This window comes from Lepidochelys kempii, chromosome 26 (genome assembly GCF_965140265.1).
Source record: "Lepidochelys kempii isolate rLepKem1 chromosome 26, rLepKem1.hap2, whole genome shotgun sequence".
Lineage (NCBI taxonomy): Eukaryota > Metazoa > Chordata > Testudines > Cheloniidae > Lepidochelys > Lepidochelys kempii.
The window spans coordinates 13,790,349-13,817,112 of NC_133281.1; the positions used below are offsets into that span (position 1 = coordinate 13,790,349).

General features: G+C 52.7%; 1 protein-coding gene and 1 pseudogene across 2 annotated transcripts in view; both read left to right on the forward strand.

Annotated features, from left to right (window-relative positions):
- The first annotated feature begins 1,224 nt into the window (after positions 1-1,224).
- Positions 1,225-1,351, forward strand: LOC140903726 (U1 spliceosomal RNA; annotated as a pseudogene).
- Positions 1,352-9,290: 7,939 nt separating this feature from the next.
- Positions 9,291-26,764, forward strand: part of DBNL (drebrin like) — a 36,338-nt gene continuing 18,864 nt past the window's right edge. For both annotated transcript variants that reach the window (XM_073324727.1, XM_073324728.1), the window contains exons 1-7: positions 9,291-9,420; positions 11,139-11,194; positions 18,177-18,289; positions 20,748-20,822; positions 21,947-22,093; positions 23,135-23,212; positions 25,563-25,714. In XM_073324727.1, the coding sequence (XP_073180828.1) occupies positions 9,338-9,420; positions 11,139-11,194; positions 18,177-18,289; positions 20,748-20,822; positions 21,947-22,093; positions 23,135-23,212; positions 25,563-25,714 (704 nt within the window). In that variant the 5' untranslated portion in view covers positions 9,291-9,337. The remainder of the gene's footprint in view (positions 9,421-11,138; positions 11,195-18,176; positions 18,290-20,747; positions 20,823-21,946; positions 22,094-23,134; positions 23,213-25,562; positions 25,715-26,764) is intronic.

Consider the following 26,764-nt stretch of genomic DNA (forward strand, 5'->3'; position numbering starts at 1 on the left):
TTGAGTTTGGAGGGGAGTGTGAGAAAGGGGGGGGCAAGGGGAGGACAGAAGGCATGTGGCAATTGGGTCTGGGTTTCAGACAGGCCTTGGGGGCTCTGTGGGGAGTAATCAGCAGAATGTGGAGGGGGAGCATTGCTCAATCTGCTTGTACTGAGGCAGGCAGGTGAGGAAGGGACACAGCAAAGAAACGGCTGGAATCAGCCAGTTGCCTCCATGGGCCTCTTCTCTGGCATATGGGGCACTGATCAGTTTTAGGTGTGCAGCAGAAATTACCATATGTAAATGATTCATTAGCACATGAATTGGGACAGGTAGCTTCATGGCCTTGCAGCCATGCGCATGCTGTGCCTACAATCTCCCAAGCCGCCTCTGCTATTGTAGATGCATTCCTGGGTGCCCCCAGATTCACTGCCAAAGCAGTGTCCACACATCTTCCGGGGCTGAGCGCGTGGAAAGCCCATTCCCAAGCACAGCAGGGGTTGCTTCCCATCTATTCAGGTGAATGACGGCTAGATAAAGCCTTGTCTGTACTGGGATTGCTTGCACTGGGGTCACTGAACCAAAGTCAGTGTAAATCCCTAAGGAAGACACGCTGCTGCAATGTTGTAATTACGAGACCATGCTTTTAGCGGCCGATCTCAGATCACTGTACAGAGGAGCTCCGTATCATTTTTGCCATTTTACAGATTTGGGAACTGAGGCATAGAGAGGAGCTGTGTCTAGCCCCCGGTGACCCAGCAGGCCAGTGGCAGAGCTAGGAGCGGAACTGGAAGGTGCATGTCCTGGGCCCCCGTCCCATATAGCATCCACACCAGAGCAGTTCTCTCTGGCTTCAAACTAGGGTAGACAGCCCTATTGCAGGTCCCTTTTAATGCCAGTCCCTCATGTCTACATTCGGGGTCAGCACTGGGGTAGCTACATCAGTGCAAAACCTCCCCACGCAGATGATGTCTCAGTCCACGTTTGGGGCAGCTGAAGAAGAGAAATCGCTGCGATCCTCCAGACAGCACCAGGGATGCTGTCAGAGCCTCCTTCAAACGCCAACAGCTACCGCATGGCATGGCTAAACCTGCTCAGAGGAGGAAGATACATGGAAGAGTCTGCGAGGAAATCCCCTTCTTCCACCCTTCGCCTGCAGCCCCTCGAAGGAAGCGCTCTGACTCAGGGAAGCCTCTCCCACTTGTCCATCAGTGGAGACAGATGCTCAGGGATAAGCAGGCCTTGATACTTACCTGGCAGGGGAGATACCATGATCACGAAGGTGGTTTTCCCAGGGTGAGGCTCATCCATTGCACTGCGGGTGTGCTGACCCCTGCGATTTCCCCCAATTTGGGAAACTCGACTTGATTCCATACGCTGGCCTGGGAACAAAAGCTCTTGCACTCCCTCTAGATGTGAAGTGGGGGAACTGAGGGAGTCTCCTACCTGCTGCCTACATGGCTCTCTGGCACCCCTTGTGGGCCAATGGGGAAAACAGGGGTTCCTGTGCCTTGCGGGCAGGCGGGATTTGCATATACCCCATGGGACTTGCATAATGTACCCCAAACTGCACAGTCCAGACCCACCTCCCGGCCCAAGAGCTCAGGCTCCAGGCCTGCTGCATCCAGCTCGTGCCCCGGCAGTAGGGGCTCTGCCAGCGTGCCATTCCCATCTTCCCATGAGAGGAGAGCTGCAAGTAAAGGTAGGATTTTCTGCCAGTCAGGGCTCTGGCAGTGAACCAGCCAGCTCTTCCACTGGCCCAGCAGCAGAGCTGGGAAGGCTGGCCGCGCGGAGTGGAAGACACACACTGGCAGTACAACCAAATGTATGCTTCCACTTTAATAGACCCCTACGGACAGTTTCTGGCAGCGCCTGCAGGGACGGGCACAAGGGCTCCTTGCTTCCTTCCTTAATACTGTGTGAATAAACCGCACCCCACAGCAGCTGTCTCCGATTGTTCTGAAGCCACCACTGTCCCAGCGGGAGGAGGCGGCACTGCATTGGGAACCTCAGTCCCATTTCCGAACTTGTCAGCAGAAAGAACAAGTCTTTTCATGCAGCCATCAGAGCCGGCTTGTCTAGCAAGGACTATGGCCTGGAGACGTCCCCAAGCACCCCTGCCCTTTAGAGAACTTAGTGTTTCTTCTAGCCCCTCCTGCATAGAGAGGGGGTTAGTTTGCCTGCTTTGGAACCACTCCTCCCATCCCAGGAGCCCGTGAAGGGCTCTTTGCTGAGCAAGGAAGGGGTGGGCAGTCAACAGGCAGTGGACAGGCCAGGGAGGAGTGGGCAGTTTGGGGGCAGGTCCAGGATGATACTTCCAAAGACGCCATCCCCTCCAAGGACCAAGGCATGGCATGGAGGCATAGGTCCTGGTCCTGCACAGAGAGGTCCTGTGCCTCCTAAGGCTTGCGTGGGATGCTTGGCTTATGACCCGACTCCCCAGTGGACCGAAGTAGACCTTTGGAACACAAAACCAGAAACATGTACTATATCAATCACCCATCCTTCCCCTTCAAAGCAATTGGTAAGCCAGGCACGAGGCAAGACTTAAAGGTATTCAACCTGTCACAGCCTCTGCAAGAGCAAGGGGAGGATTTGAACTCAGGACCTTCAGCATCCAGAGCAAGGGTGAAACCTCAGCACCAGAAAGTTGCTTCCTATCTAGCCCTTCCCGTCTCCTATGGAGGAGCTTGTGCATTTCTAGGCAGGCAGAATTAATTCCCCAGTGAATGGTATAATTTCGCTCAAGGCGCACGTGCCATCTCTAATACTCAAGCCAGACTCACTCACAGACACTGGTATTCGGAAAACAGACACCAGGGAAGCACAGGATCTTTGGGGATCCGGCCTTCATGGCACTCACCATGAGCCCTTGAACAAGGTATGGAACAACCCCACCGCCATCATTAGCATTTGAGCCCGAAGCCTCCAGCTTTGTAACACGGCTTCTGCTGCTAAAGCAGCAAGCTTAACTAGATCAGCTAGCAGCGGGAGAAAGCTTTACTCCTCCCCCAGTGGCTCTGCTCCAGAGGTTCTTGTGCTGTTCCAGGAGACGGGAGAGCTTTTGCTCGTAGTGATGATCTCAAAAAGGGATGTTGGCGGTTGGGGCCTCATGCTGATCTGTGCGGGGCGGAGCCCAGCTCCAGCGCTCCCTTGCCATGACAACTCCTCTGGCAGTATGGGATGCACAGTATGCCGCAGTGAGACACTGGCATATACAGGGCTAGAATACTGGGGGTTGGGGGAGGGCTGACGTGATGCCCAAATCCAGCTATACTGCCCAAGCCACCGGTGAGAAACGGCAATTTTCAGCAGTTTATAACTTGGACAAATCTGAAGGGAGTTTCATGAGGCTAGCAGAATGTACCTCCCTAGCCCCAGGGCATCCCACTGAAGGTCAAAGGCCTGCTGCCAACAACAGAGCTGTACAAGCTTTCATAGATTTTTTTAAAGTTGCAATAATCTTGTATAACGAAAAGTGTTAGGCAGCTAAATATAGGGGCTGCTGCCAGCTCCTCTTGTGTCTGTGAAGAGACTCTCACGTCACTGGCACTAAATAATAATAATTAATAGGTACTCACCATGCCGGCTTAATTAAGTTTCCCAATTCCTTATGAAACCCCCTGCATGGCATTATTGTGGTACTGTTGCCACCTAGTGACTACTCTGAACATTGCAACGTTCAAATGTTTAATACATAGCTATTATATAGTGCTTGGCATAAAGAAGGGGTCGGCAACCTTTCGGAAGTGGTGTGCCACGTCTTCATTTATTCACTGCGTTTTAAGGTTTCGCGTGCCAGCCATACATTTTAACATTTTTAGAAGGTCTCTTTCTATAAGTCTATAAAAAATAACTAAACTATTGTTGTATGTAAATAAGGTTTTTAAAATGTTTAAGAAGCTTCATTTAACATTAAATTAAAATGCAGAGCCCTCCGGACCGGTGGCCAGGACCTGGGCAGTGTGAGTGCCACTGAAAGCCAGCTCACGTGCTGCGTTTGGCACGCGTGCCATCGGTTGCCTACCCCTGGCATAAATAGACATCAGAACACTTTCGAAAGGTCAGTATCATTATCCCCATTTTACATATGGGGAAACTGAGGCATGGGATAGTGAAGTGCCATGTCTAAGGTTACCCAGTAGCAAGGCCAGGAACAGTTCCCGAGTCCCAGGTCACTGCTGTAACCACTAAGCACCACTGTGGTAGCAAAGGAATGATAAACAAATGATGCAAATACATATATTATTATTATTATATATTATTTGAACCCCATTGTTCTAGCTGGTTACAAACCCAGAACAAAGAGATGGTCCCCTGGGACTAATGTTTAGAGCCAAAGTTTATGAAAAGTCCAAAGGGGTACTGTCAAAACAGAATACATTGAATAGAGAGAAGGAAACAAGGCTGGGGGAAGGGAAATGGTTGGATGTGAAAGCATCTTGATTTCTTGCCAGTACTATGTTTCCCCACATTGTCTCTACGGCAGACAGTTACATGCCCCTTGGACAGCAGCGGGTTAGGACATTAACACAAAAAGAGAATCAGCTGTGAAACAAAGCGAGACATGAGCAGGGTCACAAGGCCCAAACATTCAAAAATCATGAGTTAGGCCCCAAAACTCATGAGATTGACTTAAAATAACATTCTGATTATTTGCTTTCTGGTTTTTGAACCTTCAGATTCACATTTTCAAGTTTTTCTCTGCCACCACAGGGGATAGAAGCTTACTTCTTATTTAAATGAAGGCTGAGATTCTCAGGTGATCACCTGACTCTAGGAGCTAGGGCTTTAAGAGAAACACAAGATATTTCAAGGTTCATGATCAAATCATGAGCTTATGACACAGCAAGGAGCGTTCTCTAAGCAAGGGCTGGTCCACGGGGAAGTTATTCCAGAACAAAGTGGGGGGTGTGAATTTAAAGTGCAAAGAGCTATTCCAGAATAGCTCCTTGTTGGATGTTCATATTCCAGAATAAGAGGTTCACACTGGGAGGTATTGCAGAATAGTGTACTCCACACTAGCTATTCAGGTCAATTTCCCCTTGCAAACAGTCCCTAAATTGGGAACGCTGAACACCTGGGGCAGAGTGGCCACTGGGGTCAGAGCATGATCTTTAATTGCATTGAGCTCATAGTCCGGTGCAGTGGATGAGGGGAGGCGACTGTGAGGTAGGAGGTTGGAGCAAACAGAGGATCAGCTGAGGACAGAGATAGACCAGTCAAACCGTAGAAGATATTATCAGTGTCCATGCTCCTACAATTGCCCTGCAGCTTCAATTTTTGGTTGGCTGGCTCCTCTGTGCTGAGGTGGAAAGAAATGCTGCAGGGGTCCCAGCACCTCCAGAGGAGGGGTCTCCCCCACACAGTTCTTCTGGGTAGGATGGGTGGCCCTGACTGGGCCCCATTTTACCTGCAATGCAGTAGCACTTGCTTAAGCTGCTCTGACAGCTTCAGTTTCTGGCTGGCTCCTCCCTGTGGTTTATTTCTCCTAGCCCACGTGGCTGGGGAGAATGGAAGCCCTGCAGGGCTCCCGATACCCCCAGGAAGAGGGTCAATGAGATTCCTATGTCTACACCAAATCCTACACCAGACTGTGAATCTGACTCAGGTTTGAGTCCAAGTTCCCCTTCTGTCCGCACACAAATCAGTCTGACTCAGGTCAGCAAGCACTCAGGACCTGGGTCCTAGGATGCTGCTACGGGGCTGAGTCAGAGCCTGATTCCTGCTATAAGTTGGGTCCAAGCCCTGCCATTTTGCAGTCTGGACGCAGCTCAAGCTGCAGACTTGAGTCAGAGGGTCTGTGTAGTGCACTACGGTTGAGTTAACACGGCCGTGAGACCTGGGTCCAGCAATGTAAGCCCAGGTTTACAATGCAGCATGGACGCTCAAGCGTGAGCTTGGAAACATGGAGTCCCCAGACCCGGGTTTACGATGCAATGTAGACATGCCCCAAGAAGCCAGCCGCAGGCAACAGTGACCCCACTCCGTTTCCAAATAGTGATTTCAGAACCCAACACACAAAACCCTAAATAACAAAAGTGATTATAACCAGACTTGCCAGCAGTTCTCATTTGGCCAGGACTTCCCCTTATGTCCGTCCAGGATTGTTTCATCCTGAGAGGACACCCCGGTGCCACTACGGGAGTTCACCGGGGTCTGAGAGGGCAGCTGGGGCAGTGTGGTGGGGTGGTAGGGGAGCTGGGGCTGACTGGTGTTAGCCAGGTGGGTGGGGGGAGCCTGAAAGGAAGCTAACTGGGTGCGTGGTGGGTTACAGAAGGTGTTTGCTTGGGAGGACACTGGTGCTATGGCTGCATCCCTTACCTGGGAAAGGTAGTGGTGTTCTACTGCGGCTGCTCCTCCCAGCCTGGGATTCAGAGAAGTTGCCGGGCTTTCTTTTCAGCAGCCCCATGCAGACTGAAGGTGTGACTGTAATCCTGTGGCCCAGCTGATACTAAAAGAAACCAGGCAAATGCATGTAATAAATAACCACAGCTTCCAGCAGTCACAGGTAAGCTAGGGCAATGCAACCTAGTTTGGATCCCTTGGCTGGGGTCAATGCCCTGCTTTGGCGGCTCCGAGGTTCCTCGCTCTCTGCTCTCATTTCCCATCCAGAAAAGCAACTCATGGCTAAGGAAAGTCCAGCAGGGCTAGTCTGCAGGCATGTAGGCGCCAGGAGACAGCAAGCTGCTTATGAGCTAAGTCTGCTTCCTTCTTCCCGCCTGTCAAACAACGAGGAGTCCTGCCTAGATGGCCACATGCTAGTTCCCCAGCTGGAGCAGCAGGAGAGTCAGGGTGCCTATGATCTCAGGAACTATGTGTCTGCCCGAGTCTGGGGCAAAGACGTGACTCCACGTAGCAGAACTGCCAGCCCCAGGAGTCAGCCCCTGAAAAACATAAGGGTTTTTTTTAAAGTTATATATTTTTTGGTTTGGTTTTTTATTTTTTTTTAACTCTCCCCCCTGGATCCCCACCTCACCCTGGTGTGTGGGGGTGAGCAATTTTGCCAACTCTCCCAAACATATTCAGTGTGGGGATACTGCCTCTCCCAGCTGCCTGATAGCCTGGAGCTTCCAGCAGCTCACCAACCCCAACATGCTAATTCATCCCCCAGTACCCCCACATCAATTATGACCATCTCTCAGCCTCACCTCAGGTAAGGGTGTTGGGGGTGTCTGGGGGATGTTGTGGGGGTGTAGGAGTGAGGTGTCTGGAGACACTGTAGAGGTATAGGGAGTGGGGTGTTGGGGAGTGTCTGCCGGGGGATGTTTGCAGGGGTGTAGGAATGAGATGTCTGGGGACGGTGTAGTCGGTGTGGTGTTTGGGGTGTCTGTGGGGATGTTGCAGGGGTGTCTGGGGACATAGGAATGAGGTGTCTGGGGACATAGGGGCTGTGGTGTTGGGGGATGTTGTGGGAGTGTAGGGGGTATCTGGGGAGATGTTGTGGGGGTGTCCGGGGGTGTAGGAATGAGGTGTCTGGGGACAGTTGGGGGTGTCTGTGGGGGGCCAGTGGGATGTTGTGGGGATGTAGGAATTAGGTATCTGGGGACGGTGTAGGGGGGTGTCTGGGGGGGGATGGGGATGTTGTGGAGGTGGAGGTGTCTCTGGGGGGACAGAGGGATGCTTGGAGGGGTCTCTGTGGCGATGTAGGAATGAGGTGTCTGGGGACGGTGTTGAGGGTGTGGTGTTGGGCAATGTTGTGGGAGTGTACGGGGTGTCTGTGGGGGGACGGGGATGTTGCGGGGGTGTAGGAATGAGATGTCTGGGGACGGGGTAGGGGGTGTCTGTTGGGGGCAGGAGGATGTTGCGGGGTGTCTGTGAGGGGGCAGGGGAGGTTGGGGGGTGTCTGTGGGGAGGTGTTGGGGGGCAGGGGGAGGTTGGGGTGTCTGTGGGGGGCAGGGGGAGGTTGGGGGTGTCTGTGGGGAGCTGGGGAGGTTGGGGGGTGTCTGTTGGGGGGCAAGGGGAGGTTGGGGGGGTGTCTGTGGGGCCCAGGGGGTTTTGGGGGATGTCTGTGGGGAGCTGGGGATGTTGGGGGGTGTCTGTGGGGAGGTGTTGGGGGGCAGGGGGATGTTGGGGGGTGTCTGTGGGGAGCTGCTGGGGCCCAGGGGGATGTTGGGGGGTGTCTGTGGGGAGGTGTTGGGGGGCAAGGGGAGGTTGGGGGGGTGTCTGTGGGGCCCAGAGGGTTTTGGGGGTGTCTGTGGGGAGCTGGGGATGTTGGGGGGTGTCTGTGGGGAGGTGTTGGGGGGCAGGGGGATGTTGGGGGGTGACTGTGGGGGGACAGCGGGTGTTGGGGGGTGTCTGTGGGGAGCTGGGGGGCCCAGGGGGATGTTGGGGGGTGTCTGTGGGGAGCTGCTGGGGCCCAAGGGGAGGTTGGGGGTGTCTGTGGGGAGCTGGGGATGTTGGGGGGTGTCTGTGGGGAGCTGGGGGGCCCAGGGGGATGTTGGGGGGTGTCTGTGGGGAGCTGCTGGGGCCCAAGGGGATGTTGGGGGTGTCTGTGGGGAGCTGGGGGGCCCAGGGGGAGGTTGGGGGTGTCTGTGGGGAGCTGGGGATGTTGGGGGGTGTCTGTGGGGAGGTGTTGGGGGGCAGGGGGTTTTGGGGGGTGTCTGTGGGGAGCTGGGGGGCTCAGGGGGAGGTTGGGGGTGTTTGTGGGGAGCTGGGGATGTTGGGGGGTGTCTGTGGGGAGCTGGGGGGCAGGGGGTGTTGGGGGGTGTCTGTGGGGAGCTGGGGGGCCCAGGGGGATGTTGGGGGGTGTCTGTGGGGAGCTGCTGGGGCCCAAGGGGAGGTTGGGGGTGTTTGTGGGGAGCTGGGGATGTTGGGGGGTGTCTGTGGGGAGCTGGGGGGCCCAGGGGGAGGTTGGGGGGTGTCTGTGGGGAGGTGTTGGGGGGCAGGGGGTTTTGGGGGGTGTCTGTGGGGAGCTGGGGGGCTCAGGGGGAGGTTGGGGGTGTCTGTGGGGGGCACGGGGATGTTGGGGGGTGTCTGTGGGGAGGTGTTGGGGGGCAGGGGGTTTTGGGGGTGTCTGTGGGGAGCTGGGGGGCCCAGGGGGAGGTTGGGGGGTGTCTGTGGGGAGGTGTTGGGGGGCAGGGGGTTTTGGGGGGTGTCTGTGGGGAGCTGGGGGGCTCAGGGGGAGGTTGGGGGTGTCTGTGGGGGGCACGGGGATGTTGGGGGGTGTCTGTGGGGAGGTGTTGGGGGGCAGGGGGTTTTGGGGGTGTCTGTGGGGAGCTGGGGGGCCCAGGGGGAGGTTGCGGGGGGGTGTCTGGGCGCTCGGGGCGGCCCCCCCGGCTCTGCCCGCCCCCCCCAGCCCCGCCCCAGCGCGGCGCGGCCGGGAGGAGCCGGAAGGCGGCGGGGCGGAGGCGGCTCCATGGCGCTGAACCTGAGCAGGAACGGGCCGGCGCTGCAGGAGGCCTACGGCCGGGTGGTGGCCGCGGGCAGCCCGACCGACTGGTGAGGGGCCGGGCCCCCCCCGGGATCGGCCCCCCCTCGTCCTCCCCCCCCCCCGGGATCGGCCCCCCCTTCCTCCCGCCGGGCCCCCCCACTGCCGCCCCCCCTCCCCCCGCCGGTCCCCCTTCCTACTGCCGGGGCCCCCCCCTCCCGCCGGGCCCCCAGTGCCGCCCCCCCTCCTCCCGCCGGGCCCCCCCCTCCTCCCGCCGGGCCCCCCCTCCCCCTGCTGGCCCCCCCCTCCTCCCGCCGGGCCCCCACTGCCGCCCCCCCCTTCCTCCCGCCGGCCCCCCACTGCCGCCCCCCTTCCTCCCGCCGGGCCCCCACTGCCGGGCCCCTCCCGTCCCCCGCCGGGCCCCCCCCTTCCTCCCGCCGGGCCCCCCCACTGCCGCCCCCCCTCCCCCCGCCGGTCCCCCTTCCTACTGCCGGGGCCCCCCCCTCCCGCCGGGCCCCCAGTGCCGCCCCCCCTCCTCCCGCCGGGCCCCCCCTCCCCCTGCTGGCCCCCCCCTCCTCCCGCCGGGCCCCCACTGCCGGCCCCCCCCTTCCTCCCGCCGGGCCCCCTCCCCCTGCTGGCCCCCCCTTCCTCCCGCCGGCCCCCCACTGCCGCCCCCCTTCCTCCCGCCGGGCCCCCACTGCCGGGCCCCTCCCGTCCCCCGCCGGGCCCGCCTCCCCCTTCTCCTCCTCCCGCCCTCGCCGGGCCCCCCCTTTCCGGGACCGTCCCTGCCCCCCCCCCAGCCTGCCGGGTTCCCCACCCCCGCCGGGCCCCGGGACCGGCCCTGCCCCCCCCCCCCAGCCCGCCGCCCCTCCAGACTGGCTCTGTGCCACCCTCTACCAGGCTCCCCCTCCCCAGGACCGGCCCTGCCCCCACCAGGCCCCCCACTCTCGGTTCTCGGGCCCGCCCCCTTGTACCATCCCCCCACCCCGTGAGGATTGGGACCACTCCAGACCCCCCCCCCCGAATGGTTCCCTTCCTCTTCCCTCGCAGTAGGGCAGGGCTGGAGGTGACGCAGATGCGGGGTGGGCCTTCTGGGGGGCAGGGCATCGGCTGGGGGGCCTCAGGGCGGGGGCACGTGTGTTTCACATTAGCTTAGATGGCGCTGGGGCCATGCGGGTTGGGGCGGCGTGGCCTCGGCTGCGGAACCGGCCACGGGGGTGGTTCGTGGTCGGAGAGGGTTGTGCGTGTGAGTGAGCAAGTGGGTGGGTGGGAGATGAGTGGTGGGGGAGTGGATGGCAGCCAGGATGACACAGGAGGGTGTGGGGTGGGGGCTGTGTGGAACCAGGGATGGCGTGTGAAGAAGGGAGGGAAACAGTCAGGTTGGTGACGGGTTTCAGGGTGGCGGCCGTGTTTGTCTGTATCAGCAAAAACAACGAGGAGTCCTTGTGGCACCTCACAGACTAACCAATTTATTTGGGCGTAAGCTTTCGTGGGCTAGAACCCACTTCATCAGATGCATGGAGTGGAAAATACAACAGAAAGCTAGCACAGCCATGCAGAATATATACACACACACACAGTACATGAAAAGATGGGAGTTGCTTTACCAAGTGGGGGGGTTAGTGCTAATGAGACAATTCAATTAACAGTAGAATACGAAGGGAAGAAGGATGGTGGTGAGGAGGGGGCTAGCATCCGTTCTGGGGAGATGGGGTGCAGCAGGAGGCTGGGCTGGTAAGGAATAATGGTGCATTGGTTGCTAAAATGTCACCCCTATGCTTTATTTCAGGGCTTTGTTTACCTACGAAGGCAACAGTAATGACCTGCGGGTGGCTGGCACTGGAGGTGAGTACATCTGGGGAAGGCCACCTCCTATGTGGGGCAGCCGTCCCCATCTGGGGTCAGGATGGGTCCTTGGTTGCTGTGTGTGTGCACAGAAGGTGGCATGGTTTAGCTTGACAGGGTTGTGATGTTTGTTCAGCTTCGTTACCCAGTGCTGGCTGTTGGTGTCCCGTGTTTGTATGGAATAGCTCTGGGGATGGAAATTCTGCCTCCTCTTTCACCCCAGTTGCTTAACAAAGGACATTCCTTTCTGGGGCTGTGGTCTCAGCACCTTGCTGCTTGCTCAGACTCACGGAAGCCGTTGTGAAGAGTCCTGGATTAGACCCGGGACACGTACTGTGGGACGTAAGGCTTTTCCAGTGATCCAGTAACAGTGCCTGGCGGTGATGCTTTTCCAGTGAAGAGGTGCAGTGTAAAAGCAGAAAGAGGGCAGTTAGTAGGGGACTGTGAAGCCACATGTAATATGAAGGCAAGTTTCTCAAAACAGCCTTGGCTCGTTTTCTTTTCCTTCCCCTTTTGTGGGGGTTTTTCCGTTGTTTTTGTTTTTTTTAAAGAAACTTGAAAAAAAATTCCGGTACCTCTTTTTAACTCTTCACAGTTCAGTTCATTCCTGTTGTATTTTAACACAAGTAGGGTTAATACAACAGAAAGCTAGCACAGCCATGCACTCTGAAGTCAAGGTGACTTGTGAACAATAATTCTGACTTACTCCTTTTTGCGGATACAGACTAACACGGCTGCTACTCTGAAACCTGTCCATATAGAGTATTTTCCGATTCGGGTTTCCCCGTTACATGTAACACTTAATATCTGGCTGATTTCCACATGAAAACCTACTAATTTACAGCTAAGAGCGCTAAACTGTAGGTCCTACCAACACCCAACTTAAAAGCAAGGAAATAAGTATTTGTATCATTTTGTCTGTGTTCCATTCATCGGTTTCCTTTCCCGACCTCATATTTTCCTTTCACCTCCTCCGTGTCGCCACACGCATCAGCTAACAGGCACCTTGAATGCCAACCATGTTCGCAGGTTATATGTGTTTGTGACTGACACTGGGTTAGTGTGACCTTGAGAAATTGTCTTGTATGTAGCTCTGTCTGTGGTTTTGAATTTGGCGGAAAATGAAGGGCAGTGTCACTCTGCAAATGGTAGCTGACGGATGGTTTTTTGGTCGTGTTCAGGAAACCTGTGAAGGGGTGATGTGTGGCTGTTCGTGATGGTTCTCACACCGGCACGCCCCATGCAGCCCTGCTCCCTCTCATGCCACCTTACTTATCTACCATGGTCAGATTTTAAACATTGACACATTAGATGCATTCATGCCCCTGAGGCCCTAGGAGATCCGTAGCAGTCCAGTCAAGCAAGCCTTCTCCAGTCTGCCAAACTAGGACTCCCCTCTGGAGAACTGTCTGGGGGAGAAACTGCTCAGCTGGTAACTCTTGTCCCTGCCCTGTCCGTGATAGAAATAGGGGCAGGAAGAGAGGGATAATTGTAGCTGGAGGTCCCTCAGTAGAGGAGCTAAGAGCTTTTCCGTCCCACAGCTGAGCTCCTGAGTGAGAGAAATCTGTCAGACTGGGAATCTCCTCCTGAGGTTTAACTGCTAGGGAGGGGCATTGGTAAAGGAGGGAGCCAAGGAATTTGGCAGCAGGGCTGAACTGCCAGCACGTTCCTAGACCCCACTTTTCCAAGCCCGATTTTCGGATGCCCTAATTTTAGGAGTCTCCCCATCCCATTAAATTGCCTTCCAGACAGAAGGATAATTACCTTCATTTCAGTGAGTGAAAACATTCGTAAGGCAAAGGACATAATGTTCTGTTTGGAATGGCGCTAAGGGAGTAGGGCCTCCGGAACAGAGAATCTGGAAGGTCAGTTCTTAGCCCGGCTCTGCTCTACAGCCCCACTGCCAGCCTTTTTGCTTGGCTCCCCTCATGTCTCCGCCCCAACCCAACAGCTGAATTTTGGGCCTAGGCTGCACCCACATCTTCACTGATTCAGTTAGGCTCACAGTTGATGAACCACAGGGTGCTTTCTGTAGCGCCGTCTTACTAACAGGGTTAAGATATGGTGGGAGAAGAGGAAAGCTGAAATCCAGACTCAAGATTGGAGCTCTCCTACAGAGGCAGCTTGACCCCTGTTGCTTTGAAAATGGAAGTTGCTGACAAAGCTGAGTGGCTCTGTTGGTTTTCCTTGTCTGATGACAAGGTGGTTACAACTTGTTACATTTTATTTTAAAAGTTCAGCGGTGTTCTGGATCTGAGATCTTATCAGAGCGTGTGCAGTTTGGTGGTTGTGGGGACGAGGGTTGTGTGTTGAGAGGAAACCCCCCAGAAGTGAGATTGTCAAGACAGCTGCAAAAGGGAAAATTTCTAAACTTTTCTTCTGCAAACGCTAGTGAGTATTTTTCTGGGAACATCACGTGGAAAATTTATTTGCCATCTGAAATGACTGGGCTAAATTTGGAGACTGAGTAGAACTGTTTAATTGTGGGGAAAATAGGGATTTCAGTCCTGCTTCAAGTGCAAATCTAAATGCAGCCTTCGTTCTGGAATTGCTACCAATGCCTGATGACTGATAGGCAACTCGTACATTTTGTGGTGGTTAAATGTAGTTGAGCCAAAGCTGCAGGAAGAACCTTGGATGGTGAAATTTTAGTGGTGTGCGAGCACTTGATTGCAACCCCCGTGTTAATAGTGTACTCACGGTAGTTTTTAGCATTTACTGATAGTGGGAGAGGTATCGTGGGTAATGTAGCGCTTTCTATTCTAGTCCCTCTTTTCACACTCTCATCCCTTTCAACTTCCAGGTTGAGATATTCAAGGCTTGGCCACTGCCTAAGGGTGAATTGTCTTTTTCCTTTTAAAGTTTGAATATCAGCTGTTGGTAGGAGAGGGAATGCGCTTTCCCCATGATGTAACTTCTTGACAAGAATTTTTTTTGAGGAGCCATTCACACGCAACAGCTGGGGGGGGGGCGGGGGGGGGACTGAAGTTGAAATTTGGCAGGGAAGGCCTTTGCAAGTCCTGTGAAAATGAGCTTTGAAAACCTCGTGCTGCACAAACTCAGTTGAATTTCGCCCACTTTCCTGCTAACCTCATAAAACGAGAAGTTGATGAAGACCAGCCTGACCCCACATGTGCGTCTAAGTCAGCCCTGCATGTGGTCCTTGTAAGGTGAACGGGGAACAAGGGAGAGTTCCAACGCATAGGAGGGTGCCCTGCTTTGATGCATCTTAGGAGCTTTCCTGCTGAGGGGCTTCTTCCTGGTGGCCTCCAGTAAGCGTGCTGCGGTCTAGGCCAGTGGTTCGGCTGCTCAGAATTCTCTTGAGGCTGGTGCCTGGTATTAAGGTGCCAGATATTAACTTGCACCGTTAATGAAGCACGAAGGCTGCACGCAAAAGCCAGAAAAGGACAAAGTTAATGTTGCCCACGTAGTTGTAACTCCACCTCTTTGTGCATAAACTGCATTCTGACACTGTTCAATCAGTCCAGACCATCTCTCAAATTATACCATAACATAGGCTTATCCCATCTTTTTCCTGCAACCATGGGTCCATGTGTAACATCCACAGCACGGCTTTGTGTATAGCAGACTGCAGACATGGCAGTTTTTTATAGGAAAAGTACCTAGCAAACTCTTCTTACGCAACAGAGTAACCACAGTAGTGGTGAAAATCTGAAGGTGTATAGAAACCACCTACGTTTGCAGCTAATTTAGCTGCATAGCTGAGTGTCTCGTGCCCTTTTACACCTACATGTCACACTGCTGTGGGTAAAAAGAAAACGAGGACTTGTGGCACCTTAGAGATTAACCAATTTATTGGAGCATAAGCTTTCGTGAGCTACAGCTCACTTCATCGGATGCATTCAGTGGAAAATATAGTGGGGAGAGTTATATACATAGAGAACATGGAAACAATGGGTGTTACCATACACACTGTAACCAGAGTGATCACTTAAGGTGAGATATTACCAGCAGGAGAGCAGGGGTGGGGGGACAGGGGACCTTTTGTAGTGATAATCAAGGTGGGCCATTTCCAGAAGTTGACAAGACCATCTGAGGAACAGTGGGGGGTGGAATAAACGTGGGGAAATAATTTTACTTTGTGTAATGACCCATCCACTCCCAGTCTCTATTCAAGCCTAAGTTAATTGTATCCAGTTTGCAAATTAATTCCAATTCAGCAGTCTCTCGTTGAAGTCTGTTTTTGAAGTTTTTTTGTTGAAGAATTGCCACTTTTAGGTCTGTAATCGTGGGACTAAAGAGATTGAAGTGTTCTCCGACTGGTTTTTGAATGTTATAATTCTTGACATTTGATTTGTGTCCATTTATTCTTTTACGTAGAGACTGTCCAGTTTGACCAATGTACATGGCAGAGGGGCATTACTGGCACATGATGACATATATCACATTGGTAGATGTGCAGGTGAACGAGCGAGCTTCTGATAGCGTGGCTGATGTGATTAGGCCCTATGATGGTGTCCCCTGAATAGATATGTGGACACAGTTGGCAACGGGCTTTGTTGCAAGGATAGGTTCCTGGGTTAGTGGTTCTGTTGTGTGGTGTGTGGTTGCTGGTGAGTATTTGCTTCAGGTTGGGGGGCTGTCTGTAAGCAAGGACTGGCCTGTCTGCCAAGTTCTGTGAGAGTAATGGGTTGTCCTTCAGGATAGGTTGTAGATCCTTGATGATGCTCTGGAGAGGTTTTAGTTGCGGGCTGAAGGTGATGGCCAGTGGCGTTCTGTTGTTTTCTCTGTTGGGTCTGTCCTGTAGTAGGTGACTTCTGGGTGCTGCTGGCTGACAAGAAACCGGTTTTGCTGTCCAGACGCCTGTGCAGGGAGCTCAGGGGAAGCTGGCTTTCCTGTTTGTGAGTGTGCATGGTCTCTTATTTTGAGCTTGCTGCTAAAATGAAATGGGAGGAAGGAACACACAGCTGGAGACTTAGTCAAGCTGGTCTCGTTTTGGATTAAACAGGAGCCCCTTCAGTAAGCCACATCCAAAGAGGTGACCGGTGTTCGTTCCTGAGCCTCTGTTCCTACCACGTTCGCTTATGCATATTACTTTAAGGAATCTGGATTCCACTGAAATCAGTGATAACTCCTATGGACTTTAATGGGACCAGGCTGTTTAGAGGGGAGGGATAGCTCAGTGGTTTGAGCTTTGGCTTGCTAAACCCAGGGTTGTGAGTTCAATCCTTGAGGGGGCCATTTAGGGATCTGGGGCAAAAATTGGGGATTGGTCCTGCTTTGAGCAGGGGATGACCTCCTGAGGTCCCTTCCAACCCTAATATTCTATGATTATTGTTTCAATACAACTTCTTGTACAAACTTGTGTGTAGAGTTTAGAGCCATCTGCTACAGCTTTGAAAACAGACACTGTATTGAAATATTTAATTACAATGAAGTGCCTTGGAATATATGTCCATTTATGGTAAGAGTGGTTTTCATTTGATATACTTTTTATTTTAGATCCTGTAGGAATCTGGCCTCTTTCCAGATGAAATGTGAGGGTACATTTGTAAGGATGCCAGGGCTCTGAAGAGGTCCTACCTCTTCCATATGATCCATAAAATTGCAAACCCTAGCAGAGCTGTGTGAATTTATTGGTTTAGGTGGAGGCCTCTCACCGGGAGCTGAGTTTGTTCTGACTACTCATGGCCAAGCAGTGGGAGAAAGCCACCAAGGGCTGAATCTCAGGAGTGGGGACTGTAACATCCACAGATAGGACTCTCATCGGGGGCTGTGCTTGTTCTGTGTGTCCATGTGCACTGATGGAGGACTCACGCTGGCTGGTGATCTGTTCTCTTCGAGAGACAGGAAGTCTTGCCATAGTGTCTAGTGGAGATTGGGGCATGAACAAGAGTGAGCTGGCTGAAGCTGGGCCTGGACAAGACTGAGGTGAGAATGGTGGGTTGGGGGAAGCAGCTGGAGAAGATGGTGGAAGTAATATTGGCCTCTTTGATTGGAGGAGTACTTCTGCCTTTCATTAATGGTGTTTGCAGCTTAGGGGTGACTCTTGACCCCTAGTTGCTGTTTGATGATTTCAGCAGTAATCCAGTCAGCTTTTTACTATTTTATGTTTGGCTAGGAGGTTGGACCTTTTCTTTCGGATGTTGTTCAGGCCTTTGTCATTTTGGTGAGACTATTGCCATGCACGCTATACGGGGCTGCACCTTAGAGCCATTCAGAGACCGAAGCTGGTGCAGAGTGTAGTGACTTGGTTATCGAGTTGGGCTTTCTGCTGGGAACAAGTGACAACAGTGCTGTAGGGTCAGCACTGGCTGCCCATTGGTCTTAGGGTGGAGTTCAAGGTGTTGGTGATGACCGCTAAAGCCCTAAGTGGCCTGGGACTGGCCTCCCTGAGGAATCTCCCCTCTCCTAGGCCATGCTACCACAGCTGTGGTCAGCGGGGGTGCTCAAACTGGATCCCTCTCATTATAGAAGAGAGGGGTGGCTGGCAAGGTGTTCTCTGTGAGGGCTCCAGGACACTGGAACTTGCTTTCCTGCCTTGGTCTGAAAAAGCTGAACTCTGACTTTCAGGGCACACTGCAAGAGACACCTGCTTGGCAAGGCTCTGGAGAAAATGCTCAGGGTCTTCCTAGATGATGAAAGCTGGCTGCCCTCCCGAGTTCCTGTGGAACTGGTTTCCGCCTTGCTGAGGTTTAATTGTATTTCTTGCGTGGTTATGTTAGGGTGCCTGACGCCTTGGATAGATGTCTTTATTATTTTTTATAACATCATTATGATGGTAGGTAGGAATAAGCATCAGAAGCAGACAACCTCTCAGGTCCCGTTTTCATGGACACATCGCTGTTGATGAAGGCTGCTGACAATTCAGTTTTATTTTCTCAACAGTTTGTTTCTTAGTTGGATGCTTTTCTGAGGGACGCTGACGGTAATTCTTCCTCTTCTCAAGACTGAGCTGGCTGGATCAATCTCACTTGGCTCATCTCTCTCCCTTTCTCCCTCTGTGAAAATCACCGTATAGATGGTGGCCTGGAGGAGCTGGCTGAGGAGCTCAACAGTGGTAAGGTGATGTACGCTTTCTGTCGGGTAAAGGATCCCAACTCTGGCCTTCCCAAATACGTCATCATCAATTGGGTAAGCAGAGATGGACTGTTTCTGTTAGCATATGGAACCTTAGCTATATGTTTGATTCTCTCTCTAGGTGGAAAACCATACACCCTTGAACCAGAGCTGCCAGCATCTTAGAAAGCTAAGGCTGCAATTATGTCATGGAATCCGTGACTTCCATTGACCTCAGTGACATCTTCTGCCCTGGGGCTGGAGCTCCCAGCCAGCCCTCCTTTGCAACCCCTGCCCTGCTGGGGGGACGCTGCAGCTGCCCAGCCGCAGTGGGTGGCTGGGGAAACCCCACAGCAGCCAAGCCCCGCAGGCAGGGGGACCCTGGAGCTCCCACTCACCGCAGCGGTGGGGGACCCGGGAGCCCCAGCAGCAGTGGATGCTGAATCCACCTCCCCGTTTTGTCACAGATCTTTTTAGTAATAAGTTAGGGACAGGTCCTGGGCTTCTGTGAATTTTTGTTTATTGCCCGAGACCTGTCCTTGACTTATTACTAAAAATATCTGTGACAAAAACTTAACCTTATAGATAGCTAATGCTTGGAATGACTTCGGGGCCAGAGTGAGACTCCCCAAAAAACACATGCAAATCTCTAGTGCACTGCAAAATGCTAAGAATTCAGATGAACAAAATGGGGAGATGTTCCTAGGCCTTCTGAGGTGCTCTGTTCTTGTTAAGAGCATAAGAATTGACATACTAGGTCAGACCAATGGTCCTTCTAGCCCATTATCATGTCTCCAACAGTGACCAGTACCAGAGCTTCAGTGGGAGTGTACAGAACAGGGCAGTTGTCATGATCCACCCATCTTCCCCTCCCCGTTTCTGGCAGTTAGAGGTTTAGGGACATGGGCTGCATCTCTGACCATCTTGGCTAATAGTCATTGATGGACCTGTCCTCCATGAACTTATCCAGTTCTTTTTGGAACAGTTATACTTTGGCTGTCACGGCACAATTCCACAGGTTAATTGTATGTCATGTGAAAAAATATTTCCTCTTTATTGTATTAAACCTGCTGCCTGTTAATTTAATGGGGTGACCTTTGGCTTTTGTATTGTTAAATAACACTTCCCTATTCATTTTCTCACACACACCATTCAAGATTTGATAGACCTCCTGTCATCCTTGCCCCCGTTTAATTATCTCTCTCTAAGCTAAACCGTCCTAATATTTTTAGAGTCTCCTCATATGGAAACCGTTTCATACCCTTGATCATCTTTCATCTTCTCTGAACCTTGTCCATTTCTACTACATCCTTTTGAGACGGGCTGACCAGAACTGGACACAGTATTCAAGGTGTGGGCGCACCATGGATTAGTATGGTAGTTAAACTAGCAGTAAATATTAGCAGGTTATTTAGGTTAAGGTTATTGAGGCGATAAATATCTTGAAAATAACCCCTCTAAAGCGTTGTAGCGAGAATAAAATGTTTGCAAGTGAGGAAGACTTGGAGCTGAGATTCCACAAACAGAGCACGCACTGTGCTGTTCTTTATTCTGTATAGGTGGTGGTTCTGTGCTCGTCACTGTAGTGTCTGAGTGCCTTCCAGCGCTACAGTGGAAGCCATGTGACTCCACATCTGCCGGGTGTTGTTTGTTCTCTCCATCCTCTCTCCGGGGGAGAAGTCTGTGCAGTGGAGTGTCTTGTTTTGGGAGGGTTTTAGGTTTTTGCAAACGTACATGTTGCTTCGTATTGATGTTAGAAGGCCGGTCAAAGACAGTGCCGGCACTTGGAGCAGAAGGTGGTGAGTTTTGTGATGGTCCTTAGTGCAGATATACCCACCGATCCGTGTGTGTTACAGGTCCCACTCTGGGCCTGATCCAGGGGAAGATGCGCGTCTGCTGCAGCCCCACCTTTGGCACCTTGGCTGTTCAGCTCAAGCTGTAGCAACTCCTGCTTTCAGCCGTTGAGGTTCCCAGTTCAATCCCTGGTGTGTCGGCTAAGATGGCAGCAAGGTTTACAGGCCCAGTGTCTGGGAGTAGGATCCTGTTCTCAAGGAACCAGGCACTGGTAGTACTAGAGAGGGTTAGCAGAGAGGAAGGGGGAGGGATAGCTCAGTGGTTTGAGCATTGGCTTGCTAAACCCAGGGTTGTGAGTTCAATCTTTGAGGGGGCCATTTAGGGATCTGGGGCAAAAATTAGGGATTGGTCCTGCTTTGAGCAGGGGGTTGGACTAGATGACCTCCTGAGGTCCCTTCCAACCCTGAGATTCTATGATTCTATGAGAGGGCGTCTGCCACTTGGATGCTTATTTTACATTCATCTCTTACATTCCTCTCCTTCGCGTTAAGTAATGCTGCCAGAGCTTTGCCTTGGGCACGCAGCATCTCTTCCCCCTCAATCTGTCCTCCGCCTCACCTCATGGGTGAGAGCTGTGATGTCCTGTTTCAAGGAGCCATGCCGGGGGGGCCCGTGTCTCAGTTGAGTGCTACACCGCCCTTGAGATGAGGTTCTAGGTACTGATGATTTCTCTTTGCAGACTGGCGAAGGTGTGAACGATGTGAGAAAGGGAGCGTGTGCCAACCATGTCAGCACTGTAGGAAACTTCTTAAAGGTACAGGCATGTTTTTATGATGATCTCCCTGGACGCCCCCCCTTTGCTGCTGTTTGCCCTTTCCATTATTCCAGATCTGCAGCCCTGGCTTTTTGTCCTTCCTGCTGGGAAAGGCCCGAGGGAGGTACAGCAAGTTTTGCAGGGCTCTGGCCACTCCATATTTACAGCCTGGGATCTTCCCGGGTGAGCATGGGCTTCTCCTGGAACAGAAACACAGCAGAAAGCCACAGCAGGGTGTGCGTTAAAATGCCGTTGGCACTCAGCTGAGTCCCCTTAACCACCTGTGAAGTGAACCCGTTGAGCATCCTGTGGGGGCTTGTTGCTGGTAGACATGTTCTTCTAAGTTTCTTTGAGAGCCAATATATTTTAGGGGGTTTCCCTGGTGAAAAATAGTTCCTGATAGAAAAAGAGACCACACGGAAGGGAAGAGCTACAAACACCCGTTCTCTCTTACATTGTGGATATTTACCTCATTAGATTAACAGTTCTCCCTCATACCTGGCAGCCCTTTGAGCTGCAATTTGTGGGCAAATGGCTTCTTTAAACTCTGCTTTCAGTTGCAGTAATTCAGTGGGGAGCTATGTAAAGTATCATTTTAAAAGGGGACTTGGAGTTGCCAGAGGCTACAGACTGCTGCAGAGGGGTGGGAATGTCATGTCTCCTTCTGCCCTCTCTCTTTCAGTCCCTTGACCTTGGGGTTCCTTCATCCTTGCTGTTTTAGATTCGGTATTGAGTCCAGATACTTCAAGGAGCTTGTGGCTCAGGTCTGTAAAGTGGAAAGTTCAGGTCAGCCCAGTATCCTCTTCAGGAGCTGGAGGAGAATGGGTGACAGCAGCAGCCTTACCGTGTCACTTCACATGCCATGAAGTGTGGGACCAGATCCCAATGGCTCTCTTTGCCTCTCCCTTCCTTCCCCTCTGTGGGGGTCGTACAGAAGGCAGACAGAGGGATTGGAGGTCTCTGTTCCCATAAGAAGTGTCTGCCCCACACGTGCAGTGGTGAAATCAGGCCAGTCTGCTCTCAGGTCACTCCGCAGCAGTGTGTGTCTTTGGGCAGAAGGGTGTCATCCTTTAGCCCTCGGAGTCAAGTTTCTCCTAACTGTGCTGCTCTTTTTCTCTGCCCAGGGCGCCCATGTGACGATAAATGCTCGGGCAGAGGAGGACGTGGAACCTGACTCCATCATGGAGAAAGTTGCCAAGGCTTCCGGCGCAAACTACAACTTTCATAAAGAAAGTAGCAGGTTCCAGGATTCAGGCCCTCAGGCACCAGTGGTGAGTTCCTGGGACCTTTCTAAGTAACCTTTGCACCCCTGGGCTGCAGGTTCAGCAGGAATCTAGCTGCCAGTGACTCAGCTGCGCAGCAAATAGGGCTGCTCAACTCTGATCCTGGTTTGACGACGCACTTGTTCTGAAGCTAGCCGTGGTATTCTTCATGGCCTCACCCTCTGTATCTCAGAACCTCTTTCTCTGGATCTGATGGCTAGTGCAAAATGAGAGACCAGCCTCTGTGTATTCTCAAGTGTTGTCTTGTCTACAGTGACTCCGAAGCAACAACATTTGAATTTCTAAAGCACCCCTCTCAAGATGTGTGTTAGCCCACAAGAATTAATGTCAGAGCACATTCTTTTCAGTTTCAGACATCAATTTTTGTGCTTTCACTTTTCAAACACTGCATAAGCATCAGTTCATCTAAACACTAGAAAAGATCCACACATGCAATACGTCAGGGTCAGGTTGCTGACTGTCTCAGCTTGTTCGCTGAATGGTACTTAATCATCTGTGTCTTGGTGCTGTTTCTGTCTTCCTTTCTCTTGTTGTTGAAGATCCTTTGCTGATCCTGTGATGAGCTCTCAGCTCCTTAGCTTCTGCCACATAGCAGGGTGGAGCGGGGGACTTATTCTTCAAATATCTATATATTTACCACTGTCTTTTCCCTTTTTGGGTAATTTCCCCCCCTCATCCTGCCAGTTTTGTCTGTCTCTAAAATGCAGCTCTCCAATTAAAACTTCCTATCTCTCTCTGGGCCAGACTTCAGGGTCTGGCCCATGCGGAGTCATAAACAGGCTTTCAACATTCCATTGGACTTTCCCTTTCCCGGGCCCTCTCCACATTCCCCCAACCTTGGAGACTGCTTGGCCTGTTGCACAGAATCAGGCACTTAATGGTCCTGTTGAACAGTTCTGGGCGCACTATCCTGGGAGGGGAACCTGAAAGATGCTGGACTGTGTTGCCAGGCTGCTGCAATTTTCTGACCACTAGGTCCTGATTATATACAGACTGCCTCAGCTGTGTGTTTCTCTTGTCCACCTCTAGAGTTCTGTCTATCAGAAGACAAACGCCATGTCTGAAATCAAGAGGGTCGGTAAAGATAACTTCTGGGCCAAAGCAGAGGTGAGTCCCCAAGCATTGGATTGCTGAGGGAGGCTTGATTTGGGTAAGGTGCTCGGATTTAACCTGAGCTTTTTGGGTCACTAACTGCCTCTTCCTCCCCTTTCTAAGGCTGGGTTTTGCTGACTCCTGGGTATGGGAAGGGTTTGTTCTGCTTTTGTGGGGGTGACTGTTTCCAGCTGCTATAGAAGAGACTGGAGAAAGTATTGGGACAAGTCCTGACTCCCGCATGTCCTGCCGGGTTTGTAAGCAGAAGTCCTGATATTTCTACATGAATCCAAAATGCAGGAGCGAGGGCTGGAAGGAAATTTTGCTTCAGCTGAAAATTAAGTGGAGACGTGTAAGTTTTCATATCTAGGCAGCTCATCTTCATGGCACTGTCTCTCAGTGCCCATCGAGATTCTTTAGTCCTCATCTCATAGCACCTGAGAGCTTCCAGAATAACAATAAGCTCTGTTCTTCTTCCCCAGCCTTTTGAATCATTAGCTTGATGAGTTTGAGTGTAAAGATTCTGCATATACTGAGGTCTGAATGTACTGAGGTTTGTGGTCTCTTCTCTCTTGTAGCAGTGAGTTCCGTAGTCTGGTCTAGCTCTAGCGAGCATCTTGGCTCCTGCCCTCTCGAGGCTCCCACTGACGGTCGGCAGGTTCACGGCTGAAGTGGGCTGTAGCTGTTGTGGGAGGTCGTGGCTCTGGAGGGGAAGGGGTCTCTCGGGGAAATAGGTCGGATCCCAAGAGGGCTGTGACTAGGGAACCAGTGTGCTGAGTGGAATGCTGCGGCAGGTTTGGTTAAGCAGTCAGGCCGCTGCAGTCCTTAACAGGTGTTTGACTCCTCCCTGGATCTAAATCCCTGTGACAATGGAGCCTGCAGGTCCCGGATGTGAGCATTTCCGTGGCCAGGGCTGTGTCCGCTGGGACAGCACAATCTCCCCACCAGGCCCAGCTGGAAGTGGACATGTTTTGCCCCACTGCCTGTTGGGGCATGTGGTAGCAGAGAGAAGTCTGAAAAGGAGCGCTAGGTCGCAGACCAAGCTAACCATCTGAGGGCCTTTGACAGTGGGTGATGTTACAAAGGAAGCAAGTTCTCCAAAGCGCACCCCGCCGCCCAGTCTGGCCTGGGCTCGGCTTGGCCAGCTGCTCTTTCGATTTTGACGAGGCACTGAGAGAGCAAGGCAGCGGTGCTGCTCCGTTTGACACGGAGGAGGTTAAACACTGGAGACAAGTGGTGGTTTCCTCAGTCCTGGCCAGACAGAGAAAGGATGGTCCGATGGTTAGGCAATTGCACTAGGTCTTGGAAGACCATGCTTCCGTTCCCTGCTCTGCTGCAGGCTTCCTTTGAGTGTCCCAAGGGAAATCACTTAGCCGCTCTGTGCCTCATCTGTAGGAGAGGGACCGTAGCCCTGCCTTACCTCATGGGAGTGTATGCGTGTGTGTGTGACCTTAAATGTATTGGAGGTTATCAGGTGTGCAGATACTGTGGTGATGGCGGCCAGATAAGTACCTGAGTGAGTTAACAGGGCTGCCAGAGCTGCGGCTGGCCCTGGGGCTTCCCCAGCTGCCGGGGTCAGCCACACCAGCGCTGCAAAATTCACGGAGATCACAGGAAGTCATGGAAGCCATGATTTCCCTGACCTCCGTGAACGATTCGCAGCCTTACTGATAGGTTAACCTATTAATTCTCATGATCATACCTGCCCTTCCATTCTCAAGCAGTTTTGTGGTTATCACTTCCATGTTCCTGTGGTTACCAGTTACCATTAGGTTCCAACTCCTGCCATTCAGCCAGCTATTCCTAGTTCCCCAACAGCTAATGGTCATTGCCAGGCCATTTATCTATGACCAGGGTAACAGGCCTACTTTACGTGACTATACTTATGCTAACTTGCTTATGCTAATGTCTTACAGGGCACAGGCCTGTAGGTTCCTTGTGATACAGTGACTACAATCAAAGCTAAGCTAGCCCTATGGGCTACAGGTCCCAGGTGTTCTGTTCTCTGTTCCCGTCAGGAAGGGGAGGGCTCGGTCTCAGGGCATGGCCCTGATCGCTGTCAGGGCTTCCGTGACTTGTGCTTACATGAACAAGCAAGGTCTTTGAGGGAAGATTCTGTGTTTCTGGGTCCGCCCTCCATGTGGAGTTCTTGGAGGTTGAAGGAGCCCTCCCAGGAGTGTGTGGGGTGATGTTAGAGCAATCAGGGCTGCACACAGTCCAGCTGTAGTGGACAACACTGTAACCAGCTGTAAATCTCCCATGACGGTTGGTGATTAAAGTACAAAGACATGGTGAGGAGAGAGCTGTGGGGATTTTTCTCCTGTGCTGGCAGCTTTAACCAGCCTTGGCACGCTCCCGTCCTTAGAAAGACGAGGAGAACCGCCGGCTGGAGGAGAAGAGGAGAGCGGATGAGGAGCGACAGCGGCTGGACAAAGAGCACCAGGAGCGGGAGCTGCAGGAAGCAGCCGGGCGTGAGCGAAGATTTAAAGAGAGATCCAATGAGATTGATGCTCAGAAGTGAGTCTCTTCTTTGCACTGAGACGCTCTAATGGCTTCCTTGCCTTATCCCAGGGGTCTGTCTGGTCTCCTTCCCTCTGACCCAGGGGCTGCTTTATTCTCCCCATCAGGCTAGCAATCCCACGCTGCAGAGTGTAGGATTCAGGGGTGAGGACCTATGTAGTGAATGCTCCACCCTCGCCTCAGAAGACAGTCCCAGTGCCCTTCCAGCCAGATCTCTGGCATCTCTCCTCAATGTCCCCTTCACTGTGCCAGTCTCCCCATTCCTGTCAGCGGAGGGGGGAAGTGTGTGGCCCGGTGGGTTTCAGGGAGTGGCAGACTCGGTCTGTCTGTCCACACACAACAACGTGAGTGCTCAGTTAAAGTTCCTCCAGTGCATTTCCTATCCGTGCAATTGCTGAAAATCAAGGAAGTCACCATTCAGGCAACAGCCACTTTCAGAAGCACCCAGGCTGCTTGCCTCCATAACACCCTCGCCTCCTGTACAAACAACCAGCCACAGTACACACCCTCCCAATTGTGAGGAGACACACACAGCTCCAGCCTCCGACTGGCTTGCCTGTTGCTAGGCAGTATGACAACGAGTCACTCGCTGATGTTTCACAGTCTTTGAGGTCAGAGTTAAGGCTATGCCCTGGAGTCCCCGTCCGAAGGGCCTAGTAAATTCTGTTGGATGGGGCTCCTGTCTGGTAAATCACCCAGGCGGAGGAGATGCCTTCTCCACAGCTGAGCTACGAGCTCTGCTTGTTGAGCAGCTTCAACTGAAGTCTTCCTGCCCCATCCCTCTCTGTCCTGTCCCCAATGGGGCATGGAGGCTGGTCTGACGGGCAAGACTTTGCCTCCTGCACCCTGGAACTGCCTTCTCCCCCTCGGAATCGAGAGAGGAGCCCCAGCTAACTGACCTTGCTCGGTCCATCGGACCAGGGCTCTGACTGGCGCAACCATAAGCCCAGCCTTAGAGGTGACACTCTCTCATCTTGATATCTAACCCTGTGGCCATCCATAGTATTGTCCAGTACAACCACAGTGGTGTCCGTGCCCAGGCTGTTA